Raw genomic sequence first — 12,254 nt, 5'->3', positions numbered from 1 at the left:
GTATACAGAGAAGCTAAATTTTGTTGTTGTTCAGTCATGTTTGATTCTTTTTGGGTTTTCTTGGCAGAGATATTAGAGTAATTTGTCATTTGCTTTTTCAGCTTATTTTACAGATGAGGAAACTGAGGCAAACAGGGTTAAGTGACTTGCCCAGGGTCACAGAGCTAGTACATATCAGAGGCCATGTGTGCACTCAGGTCTTTCTGACTCAAGGCACAGCACTTTATCTTCTGCGCCACCTAGCTGTTAGAAGCTAAACACCTCTGTGTATTTTTGTTGCATATGTGTTAGGGCTAAGAAATTGTCCTTTATTAAATGTTCAGTGACCTGCTAGGACCTTATATTTTCCCAATATTAAACCCAAACTAAGAGGGGGTTGACATTAGGGCCATGCCCTTAATGCTTATATTCTTGGAAATGAGACTTTTATCAGAGAAAGTTTTTGCAAAGATTTCCACCCCAGTTGCCTGGTTCCCTTCTAATTGTTACATTAGATTTGTTTTGCAAAACTTTAATTTTATGTATTCAAAATTGTTCATTTTGTCCTATGTGATTCATGAATCTGAAAGATAATTTCTTTTCTCCTCTAATTTGTTTACAATATGAACTTTTATATCTAAGTAGATATAAAAGAGTGAGACTCTTTTTTTGGTTTGTTTTTGTTTATTGTTTTTTGGAGGGCAATTGGGGTTAAGTGACTTGCCCAAGGTCACACAGCTAGTTTTTGTGTTAAGTGTCTGAGGCCGGATTTGAACTCAGGTCCTTCTGACTCCAGGGCCTGTGCTCTATTCACTGTGCTACCTAGCCACCCCGAGTGAGACTCTTTTTGAGACTTTCACCTTGCACCTCCTGGACCCAAATCTTTCTCACTCAAAAGTTTAAAAGGGGGTGGGGGTAGGGAGAGAGACAGAGGCAGAGAGAGAGATTGTTCACTCAAACCTCTTAGAAGTACAGTCAGTGTAGTCTCTGCCTCTACTGAACCACCAATCCTTCTGTCTCCTAAGCCAGTTAAAAAAGGTTTGTTTTTATCATCACATAGTGCAGACTACCCAGTTATTAATGGCCAGAAGTAGGTTTCCCAAAGTTTCACCTGCTGGATTGGAACCAGCCAATGAATATCTGAACTTGCTTTCTTTGTATAAACTACCAGTAAGGGTCAATCTGAGAATGTTCTATGAGGAACAATCAATTAACTCATAAACATTTATTAAGTGCCTCATAATTACTAGGCAGTATGTTAGCTGCTGGGGATAGATACAAAGACAAAAAATGAAACAATCCTTGTCCTTGACAAGTTTATCCTATGGGGAAACAACATATTTGTATGTAAGTAATTAAAAGATATGTAAATAAATACAAGGTGTGTGTGTGTGTGTGTGTGTGTGTGTGTGTATAAGACTTATATAGTCGTTTCACCTTATTTGCCTTAGTTCCTCCTCTGTAAAATGAGCTGGAGAAGAATGGAAAACCACTCCAGTATCTTTGCCAAGAAAACCCCAAATGGGGTCACAAAGAGTTAGACACTACTGAAATGACTCAGCCACAACAATGTATCTATCTATCATCTATTAGTCTATCTGTGTATATGCATATATGTATGTATATGTATGTGTGTATAGAGAGGCATATACATATATATGTATATAGTATGTATATGGTAAGCGGAGGGTTTGGGATGGGGAACAAACAACAGTGCAGGATCAGAAAAGAACATATGTAGGAAGTGGTATTTGAGCAGAGCTTTGAAAAAATGAGGTGGAAGTGAGGAGGAAGTGAATTGCAGGCATGAATAACAGATAACCTGTTCAGAGACAGAGATAGGATGGTGTGTGTGTGTGTTTATGTGAGTGGCCAGTTTTGGACCCTTAGAGTGCATGAAAGGAAAAAATGTATCATCAGGTGGGAAAATAGGTTGCAGCCGAGTTGTGAAGGGAGTTTATATTGGATCCTAGAAGCAGTAGTGAGTTAATCCATTGGAAAGAAAGTTAATCAAACTTTGAGGAGAAAAGACCATCTACTATTTGTATAGAGTTCATATGAGCCAAGCAGTAGCTCAAAAGGCTATTCATATTAAGAAGACACCTTGTAAATGAAAAGATATGAGAGGACACCCCAACCCACCTTTTTGTGGAAGTGGGAAGTCCAAAGGTGTTACATGTTACACATATTTTCCGATCTTTTCTATGTATTGTTAGTTGTATTAATTTTTTTCTTCTCAAAAAAAATATTCTGTTATACGGGATAGCTGTCTGGAAGGGGGAGGAGGAGGGAAACTTGAGATAACTATGGTGATGTAAGAAAGAAGATGATGTGAATTTTTTTTAAAAAGGAAAAAAGATATGAAAATGAAAGAAATCAAGAATTTTTTTTAAAAAGAAAAAAAAGAGCCATGTACTGTACCCTACTAATTCTATCTCAAACTGAAAAGGAATTCATTTTATACAGGGAAAGGAGGGTTAACCCCTGAAATTCCTCCTTTCCTGCCTGGTGTTTCCTCTGTGAGGCCTCTGTAGAACAAAGACAAAAGTACTTTGTGTTTAAGGATGCTAATGAAGGACCTGAGCCATGTACAAGCTCAGGTTCTGTAATGCAGGCCTACTTACTTGCAGGCCAAATGTAAAGTGGTTCCAAGATCTAAATATGCAAAGGGCACACACCTGCAAAAGATTTTTAAAAAGATTTAAAAACTCCAATTAAAAAATCATTTTACCAGTTTCTGGTACATCAAACCTATACCATTCTGTTAGGGGCTTCTCATGGGTCCATTCAGGTCTTTTAGTGGTAGCAAGAGACAGTTCTTCAACGAATCCTGTTGGTGATTTTTTTCTCTGGTGATGGATGTTAACTCCCCCTCCCCCCCACATTTCAATTTATTTTAGTTATTAACATTCACTTCTACAAGATTTTGAGTTTCAAATTTTCTCCTTATCTCTCCCCTCCCTCCACCCCATGACAGCATACATTCTGATTACTCCTTCCCCCAATCTGCCCTTCCTTCCATTCCCCATCTTCTCTTATCCCCTTCCCCTTCTATTTTCCCATAGGGTAAGCTAGATTTCTATACTGCATTGCCTGTGTATCTTATTTCCCAGTTACATGTAAAAACAATTTTTAACATTCATTTTTTTTTTTTAAGCAATCGGGGTTAAGTAACTTGCTCAAGGTTACACGGCCAGGTGTTTCTGGGTGGGTGCTAAGTGTCTGAGCCCGGGGATCTCCAGGTCGTCCTGACACTGGAGCCGGTGCTCTTACTCACTGTGCTACCTGGCCACCCCATTAACATTCATTTTATAAAGTTCCAAATTCTCTCCCTTCCTCCCTTCCCACCCACCCTCATTGAAAGGGCAAACAATTAGATATAGGTTGTACATGTGTAGTCATGCAAAACACTTCCATGATAGTCATGTTGTGAAAGACTATATTTCCCTCCATCCTATCCTCCCCTCCCCCCATTTATTCTGTTCTCTCCTTTGACCCTGTCACTCCTCAAAAGTGCTTCTGACTACTGGACATTAACTTCTTTATTTTTCCAGGTGGAGGTTTCACCCACAGGTCTAGGCTTTCTGTAGGCTCCTGGCCTTAAATTTGTGTTACCATTGTGTTAGTTTTTTGATTTGTGGCTCATCTGTGAGATGTCCCAGAGTTAGGTGAATTTGGATTTTCCTTAACCTGGCTGCTCTTTGGATTCAAAGACCAATCACTCAATAGATTTTTTGCTCCCTGTAACTCATGGTAAATTCTCTTCTCTTTTAGCACTAGTATGTAATGGTGACCATTAAGTGGCACAGTGGATAGCGTGCCAGGCCTGGAATCAGGAAGACTCATCTTCCCAAGTTCAAATCTGACCTCAGACATTTTATTAGCTGTGTGATCCTCTCTAAGTCTGAACCTGGTTTGTCTCTGTTTCTCATCTGTAAAATGAGCTGGAGGAAATGGCACACCACTCCTGTATCTTTGCCAGGAAAACCCCAAATTGTGTCACAAAGAGTTGGACTCGAATGAACAATTGCTATAAGGCTTCTTTTTAATCTTGCGTCCTTTGTCCACTTGTTCCTTTCCAACTTTGTCTATTTCTCCCAATTGTACCTCTCTTCTTTCTACCAGCAACAATAGTAGGTAGCCTATCCAAACACAAAGGTCAGAAGACCTTTCCTCTTTTCACCAAATGGTATCTACTTTGTATACCCCTCATGCAATGTCTCCCTCCTGCTAAAATGTTGGCAATCTTCAAACCACTTAGATTTTAAAACTGGCTTTTTGACACTTTCTAGAAGTTAGCCATTTTCTATCTCAGGAACAGATCAGGACTGTGGTAATTGGGTAGCACAATCTACCCACACTTGAATTGAATCTTCTCCAGTGTCTATGGCTTTTGTCCTGAGAAGATTCCTAACTCTGGTCTATGTGATATCAGTGGAAGATTTAGGGTTAGTGGTAACGATGGCTCAAGAATTTCCCCTCAGTTTTGTTATACTTCTCAATTTTTTCACTGGCAAGCCTTCTCTGCTTATCATTTTTAATTTTGAAATAAACTTTCCTTTTCAGAGTGCAGCATGGTAATCAGTTTCTATGGACCATCACCACTGTACCAAGAAGTATTCCAAATGTTCACCTTTAAGGTATCTTGCTAGGGCAGGGCCTGGGGTCTATTGGACCAAACAGGGAGACATGCACACGTGATCATGTACTAGATTGACCCTAAGATCAATATCAATTACCCAGGTCACCCATTCTCTCACCACTTGTGTCTCACTTATGCACATACAGAAATAGGGGCTGGATTTATAATTTCATTGGTATAGGGAGCTCCTAGGTGAGGGTACTCCCTTTACAATGCGGTTGGTATCTACTCACACCTTAAGAGTCTTAGAGAGTGGCCTACAGCACTGAGAAATTAAGTGACTTGCCCAAGGTCACACAGTATCAGAAACAGACCTTGAACTCAAGTCTTGGCTTTGAGACCAGAGGACAGAAGATGAGGATCCACTATACCATGCTGTCACTCATACAAAACAATCAAAAACTTTTAAAACCTTGTAGATAGTCTTTGAAAATTGTTCATCTGAATTATGTCAAGTAAACAATCATTTATAATATGCCCTACTATTTGTGCTAAGAGATAGGGATAGAAAGGAAAAAAACAAAAGTCCGTGCCCTCAAGGAGCTCACAGTCTAATAGGGGGAGGGGGACAACATGCAAGCTAGGTACAAACATTATAAAATATACAGGCCAAGTTGGAGCCAATCTTAGAGGGGGTGGGGAGGCTTTTTGCATGTGGTAGGATTAACAGGAAACCAGGAGACAGAGATAAGGAATTAGGAGCATTCCAAACATGGGGAACAGCCAAGGAAATTTCAGTCATGTAAGGAGATGGAAGAACCTCCATTGGAGGATAGGGACCAGGCCAGCCATCTTTTCATTTCCCAACCAGTTGCATTCTTCCGCATTTTTCCTTCACAGCCAACAGATGTCTTCACCCTGCAAGATCTCTTTAGCCCTGGGACCCGCCCCCTCCTCAGGAGCCTCCAGATTTGGAGGCTAGAGAGCTCCTCCCCAGATGTCTCTTGCCCTGCCCCGACATCAGCCCACCATCCCCTCCTCCCTGCTCAGCTTCCTTTTGTGTGCTGTCTTTTATTAGATTGTAAGCTTCCTCAGGACAGGGACTATTTCTTTTTCATCTTTGTATTCTTAGCTCTTAGCACAGTACCTGGCATATAGATACTTAATTTAATGTTTATTGGCTGACTGATGTGGGAGTAAGATGTAAAAAGACTTCAAAGGTAGGAGTCAGGTTGGAAAGGTTTTAAAAGCCAAAGATTTTGTATTTAATCCTGGTTCTAACGGGGAGCCAAAGGAATTTTTTTTTACTAAATGGGGTGACAGTCACAATTACACTTTACGAAGATCAATTTGAGTGGAAGATGGATTGGAGTGGGGAGAGACAACACTGGCAGTCTATTATTCCTGTTAATGGAGACCTAGAATCATTCTAGACAAGTGTCCACATCCTTTAAATTTTGCCTTCAAATGCCATTATTCAACCTGAGCACAAATTACAGTTTTTCAGTATATTAGCATATTAACATCAGTTTGCATTCCTGAGATGTTGGCAAATGAAGTTTTGGGAAATGTGATAGACAAGAAAAATAGCCTAAGACTACAGATACAGATGAAGAGCAACAGCTAAGAATTCCCAGAATCTACAAGATTAAAAAAAATTATAAAAATATATTCACGCATATTCTTGTTGTTCAGTCAGTTATATCTGTCTGATTCCATTTGGGGTTTTCTTGGTAAAGATACTAGAATGGTTTCTTTAGCTTATTTTATAGATGAGGAAACTGAGGCAAACAGGATCAAGTGACTTGCCCAGGGTCACACAGCTAGTGTCTGAGACCAGATTTGAATAGTTTTCCTGACTATAGCCCTGGCGCTCTATCCACTGTGCACCTAGCTGTCCCTTTATTTGTAGCGTTGGTTGTCATTTTTTAAGTTAAGCAGATGTTTTGTTTGAAAGGTATACTTTAGGTTAGGTCATAAGGCTGATTAATTGATCAACTGGTCCATTAGTATTTTATGTTCAAAATGACCCCACCCTGTGTATCCTCTTTTAGGGGCCCTGCAATAGACTTCAGAGATTTTATATTGAAAATATTGAATACTGGGATTTGAGAAACTTGGTCAAAAGTCCTAATTGTGGGCAATTAAGTGGCACAGGAGGATAGGTATGTTTGGAGTTAGGAAGATACGAGTTCAAACCCATTCAAACTCTTATTTGCCTGTTTCCTCATCTATAAAATGAGCTAGGGAAGGAAATGGCAAACCAATCCAGTATCTTTGCCAAGAAAACTACAAATGGGGCCATGAAGACACGACTGAACAACTATAACAAATTCCAATTCTACCATTAATTCACTCAGTCTTCTCTGGGTTTGTTGCTTTATCTGTAAAATGAAGTTTGGACGAGATGACTTCTGAGGTCTTTTACACTTCTAAGATTCATGAAAAAAATTATTCAATGACCAGTGAAATTTTAATGTTAATTTTTGTATTTTTCTAGTCCAAATTCTTCCCACCCCTTCTAGTCTGTTACTACCTAACAGCTAGCTAGATGTCAGTCCAAGCCCAGGGAGGGTGTGAGTACAATTCATTTTCAGACAGTGAAGATGCTATCCTTATTTTAAAAAATACTATCATTTCCCTAGTCTTACTCTCTTCCTTCCCTGTCATTGAAGAAAAAGCACCAAATGCATACTTTTGGTCAAAATTAGTAAAACTTTATTTAAACTTCAATAAAATAAAACAGAACAAGAGGAAGCTTCATGCTTCCTGAGAAGAGCATATGATCCCATGGACAAGTGTTACCCCCTCCTCTTCAGGTTTTGAAACCTCTCTCTCCTTTCCCCACTTCAATCAAACTAATTAAGTTAGGGCCCTATTGGGGACAAGGCCTAGGGGTGCGTCCTTGGTCACTCTTCCCAACCTCAGTCTCTAGACTGGAGCTGTTGTGGGGAAGGTCAAAACAAACAGATGATATCAAGAAAGCACAATCAAAAAAAAAAATGAAAAAATACCCATCTAGAATGAGATTAAAAATCAGGGTAGAAACTGGGAGGTCACTGGGAATCATCTTGGAAGTAGCAGGGAGACAATGGAGATAAGCTGGCCTTGAATTCTTCCTCTCTCTGGCTTCCAGTATCTCTAGCACCCCCTCAGTTTTCCTCATCACTGTCATCTGGGCTGATGGCTGGGCTGGTGAGGCTGTAGGTTGGACTGGTTGGGGAGTAGCCAGGGGAGGTGGGAGAGTAGGTAGAACCCTTAGGAGAGGTGGGTGAATAAGTTGGGCTGGTTGGTGAATACTTGGGGGAGGTAGGCGAATAGGTGGGAGAAGTAGGGGAGTACTTGGGGGAAGTTGGAGTATAGACTGGTGACGTTGGTGAATAGGTAGGAGATGTAGGTGAATATTTTGGGGTGGTAGGTGAGTAAGTAGGGCTAGTGGGTGAGTACTTGGGGCTGGTGGGTGAGTACTTGGGGCTGGTGGGTGAGTACTTGGGGGAGGTTGGTGTATACTCAGGTGAGCTGGGGCTATAGGAAGGACTGGTTGGGGTATATTTAGGTGAAGTGGGGCTATAGCTGGGGGAGCTGGGACTGTAACTAGGGGAGCTCGGAGTATAGGTTGGCGACTGTGGTGTATAGCGTGGGCTGGAGGGAGAATAGCTAGGGGAAGTTGGGGAGTAGCTGGGGGACGTTGGGGAATAGCTGGGGGAGGTAGGACTGTAGTTGGGGCTTGTAGGGGTATAGTTGGGGCTGGTGGGAGAGTAGCTAGGGGAAGTTGGACTATAGCTGGGTGATGTTGGGGTATAGTTGGGACTGGTAGGTGAGTAGTTAGGGGAGGTAGGTGAATAGCTGGGAGATGTGGGAGAGTAACTGGGAGAGGTGGGGGAGTAGCTGGGAGAAGTGGGAGAGTAGCTGGGAGAAGTGGGGGAATAGCTGGGAGAGGTAGGGGAGTAACTGGGAGAGGTGGGCGAGTAGCTGGGAGAGGTGGGAGAGTAGCTGGGAGAGGTGGGGGAGTAGCTGGGAGAGGTGGGGGAGTAGCTGGGAGAGGTGGGGGAGTAGCTGGGAGAGGTGGGGGAATAGCTGGGAGAGGTGGGAGAATAGCTGGGAGAAGTGGGAGAGTAGCTGGGAGAGGTGGGAGAGTAGCTAGGAGAGGTGGGGCTGTAGTTGGGACTGGTTGGGGAGTAGCTGGGAGATGTGGGTGAATAAGAGGGAGAGGTGGGAGAGTAGGAAGGACTCTGAGGGGTATAACCCCCTGGGGACCGGGGCTCATAGGCTGGAGATGTTGGTGAATAGCTGGGAGACATGGCTCCACCTGTGAGAAAAGGAGACAAGACAGGTGATAAATACAAATAAGATGCTGACTCAGAAGGGGCATGTAAAGATGTAAACTGGGATCCTGGTATGCATACTCACCTGGTGAAGGAATATAAGGGCTCGAAGGGCCTGGAGATCCTGGGGAACCAGGTGTAGGGGACCAGGCTGGGGAATAGCCAGGGCTAAAGCCACTAGCATCTGATGCAGCACTAGGGGAGAAGCCAGCAGCTCCAGGAGTCATCCCGCTCCCTGCATCCAGAAGGGAACACCCCCATCCCAAACAAAACTAAGGTCAGGGACAAATAGAAAATAAATTCCACACATTGTTCATCCTTCAACCAAGGCTTCTAAACCTCTTTTCTCCTATAATTACCTCTCCTTAGCTATTCCCCACTATCATCACTCCCCCAGTCCATTCAAACTCAACCCGTTTTATTTGGCAATCCGTCCCACTGTACCCCCCGGGGATGTGGACAGCCTAGAGAGAAGCTCATTCCACTCTTTCCCTGTGTTGGGGCTACTCACCAACACTAGGGGACCAGGCTCCATAAGCAGGGGTGGCCCCCTGGTTCCAGGGAGTCATGGCAGGAGACATGCCCCCCATGGGGCTGGGGGCCGAGCCAAAGAACATGCCAGTAGCTGTCAAGAAACAGAATAAAAACGTCAGGCTCTAAGGTTCTCCTTGGGGATTTGGGCCTTCTGGCACCCTCCAGTGGGATGCCCCAATACTCACGTCCAGCTGCTCCCAGGCCAGGAATGTTAGTGGGGATCTCCATACCATATTTGCATTTCTCAGCATCCAGCAAGAGGTCAAAGCAGCCCGTGCCAGCAGGGGCCAGCTGGCCGAGCATGATGTTCTCAGATACACCTTTCATGGGGTCACTCTCTCCATGGGCTGCAGCCTCCATCAGCACATCCACCTGATGGAGGGGCAAAGTGAGAGTTAAGAGCACAGGACTGAATGCATTGTCACAAAGCAGCCCCCAAGTCCAATCATCCATCCCTAGACACTGATGTGACTGCAAAATTCATTTTTGCCTCTCCTGGGCTCTCTTCTTACTTTTTCACAGTGTTCACTACCAGCAAGCAAGGGTCCCTGCCTACCTATTCTTCCCCCAGCAGAATTGGCCATTACCGTTTCTTCAAAGGAACACTTCATGAGGGGTCCTGTGTCTTGTCGGTTGACGCCATGCCTGGTAATAGCCATCAAGTGCCCACGGCAAGTCATGGTGTCACAAAGTAGGGCCAAATGGCGGTAGTTGACATATGACCCATCAAAGGAGATCACATGATACAGTTCCCGCTCTAATGCCTTCCTCACAGCCTCAATGCCCAGAACCTGTTAGCAGACAGACAGACAGTTAGGATTAAGAATTCTACACCCCCATTATCTAGCATTTCACTTGTGTCTTTATGTCCCCATTATCTAGTATAGTGCCTGGCATTGATTAGGCCATTTAATAAATGTCTGCTGCCTGGTTCTGCCCTGCACTCCTCCCAGACCAAATGAGGATAGGCCAAGTGTTAACAGGAGACTCAAAACTAAAAAATATGTAGATATTAGATGACAACTGGAATACTAAGCTAGAGTCACAGGAGTGAAGGATAGACAACACCTCTATCTCCTCTATCTCTCCTTTTCCTAACAGGTCACGAAAGGCTTCTCTGAAACAGGGGCACTGGGGAAATAATGCAAATAAAAAGAGCAAGAGAAATAAGGGCATAAAAGTCATCCATAATAGGAAAAAAAAAAAGAGCTTTAATCATGACAAGGAGGAAGCTTAGACTTCAGGATAACTTTCTAGAGAACCACAATCAAATTTTTCATGGAAATTCCATAACATAATTTAAGCCAACCCCAAAGGAAAGATTCTCACCGTGAAGATCTCCACAATATCATTTGATGTTGTGCGTACAGGGTCCACATCCTTCTCACTCAATACACGCATCAGACTCACTCCATCTGTTTCTAGAATCCACTCCTGCAATGCCTTGAACTCTCCATCTTCTGTGATGATGATCTTCTTCTTATTGTCTGTCTGAGGCAAGTGCATGTACACCTAGGGAAAGAGGGGGTGAGGTTAGAAGGTGAACAGGGAAGAGAAAAATAACAAGAGGAGCTGTGTGCCCAGAGTAGAACCTTGCTGATCTGCTCGATGCCCTGCAATGTCATGTCCGTCAGCATGTTGGACTCAATGCAGCGCAGAAAGACGTCATCATCCATCTTATCCACCACTTCCTCTTCCTATGGAGAACATAAAGGAAAAAGGTGTAAGTTACGTCCAGATTGTTCTGTGTTATCCTAAACTTTGATCCTATCAAACACCCTTGTACCTAACTTTCTAAATCTCTGGGCAGCCCACAGAACCCTTACCCTACACAGGAACTAAGAAAATGGGATAATTTTCTTAATCCCTATTACCTCTTGCATCTTGTTTTCATCGCTGTTCATGATTCGAATTCGGAGTACCAGCTTCTCTGCGTTGTCGTCATTGAAGATGCAGTTTAAGTCATCACCAAAACCTGTTCAAGTAAAGTTGTTCAGGGCTCTTGTCACCCCAGAGCGCCCCTCCCCCCTGCTCTTCCTTCCGCTTTGCTAATACAGCTCCTCCTTTAACAGGTCCTCCTTTTGCTCCTCTTCCTGTCCCTCCTTTCTCATACAGCAGGTATACAATTAGGTCTTTTCTTTTACTTTCCAGAGCCCCACACCAAATGAAGTGAATAACTGATTGTGAGGTTGTGATAGTAATGGCAATTAAAGATTCCCCTGTATTGGCTTGGTTTTCAAACTGATTGTGTTAAAACCCAGAGCTTGTTAATCCCACCTGTGGGATGGACTTGTTGATGTGAAAAGAGAGTCCTGAACTGGGAGGAGCTGGTGACGTAGATTTGGAGAGACAAGAGAGAGGCAGAAGAACTTTTTGGAAGCAGCACCTCGTGGAGGGAGAGAGACTGAGAGGATTGCTGGGGCCACTTTGAATCGCCCTGGACTTTTGAGACCTGCCCCCTGAGCTGCCAAGGACTGAGGAGACATGGCTGTTTTGCTGGTACTTTGTCTGTCTGTTTTGATGTTGTTTTGCCAGATTTGTCCACTGGTGAAAGACAGTCCTTTTGCTGAAGAAGTCCTGGAACCTGGCTTTTGGTTAAGAAGCCCTGAGACTGTCCTGCAGACAGAGTGAATACTGTCCACTGGTGAAGGACAGTGCTGTTGTTGCAGGGGTCTGGGAACCTTTCTGTTGGTTCAGAAGACCTGAAGAAGGATTTTCTTGTTGTATGTTTACAGAAATGCTGGGAGAGGGATTTGCTAATGTTTTCAGGGGTTCTAGGACTGTTCTACAGACAGAGGATGAATTAATGAAGAGACTGGCAATGTATCTTGTGG

The 12,254-nt window shown here is 43.3% G+C and overlaps 1 protein-coding gene across 1 annotated transcript in view; it reads right to left on the bottom strand.

The window, feature by feature from the left end:
- Window positions 1-7,256: 7,256 nt before the first annotated feature.
- Window positions 7,257-12,254, bottom strand: part of POLR2A (RNA polymerase II subunit A) — a 30,644-nt gene continuing 25,646 nt past the window's right edge. Inside the window, exons 22-29 of the mRNA XM_069104029.1 lie at window positions 11,295-11,395; window positions 11,013-11,117; window positions 10,750-10,932; window positions 10,008-10,211; window positions 9,606-9,792; window positions 9,398-9,511; window positions 8,972-9,121; window positions 7,257-8,870 (exon numbers count right to left, since the gene is read on the bottom strand). Coding sequence (XP_068960130.1) covers window positions 7,714-8,870; window positions 8,972-9,121; window positions 9,398-9,511; window positions 9,606-9,792; window positions 10,008-10,211; window positions 10,750-10,932; window positions 11,013-11,117; window positions 11,295-11,395 — 2,201 coding nt within the window. The 3' untranslated portion in view covers window positions 7,257-7,713. The remainder of the gene's footprint in view (window positions 8,871-8,971; window positions 9,122-9,397; window positions 9,512-9,605; window positions 9,793-10,007; window positions 10,212-10,749; window positions 10,933-11,012; window positions 11,118-11,294; window positions 11,396-12,254) is intronic.

Source organism: Petaurus breviceps, unplaced genomic scaffold, assembly GCF_028583685.1.
Source record: "Petaurus breviceps papuanus isolate PSGF00001 unplaced genomic scaffold, PetGlider_PUasm1.0 673, whole genome shotgun sequence".
Classification (NCBI taxonomy): Eukaryota; Metazoa; Chordata; class Mammalia; order Diprotodontia; family Petauridae; genus Petaurus; species Petaurus breviceps.
The sequence above is the reverse complement of the archived record's forward strand: the minus strand, read 5'-3'. Positions and strand labels throughout refer to the sequence as shown.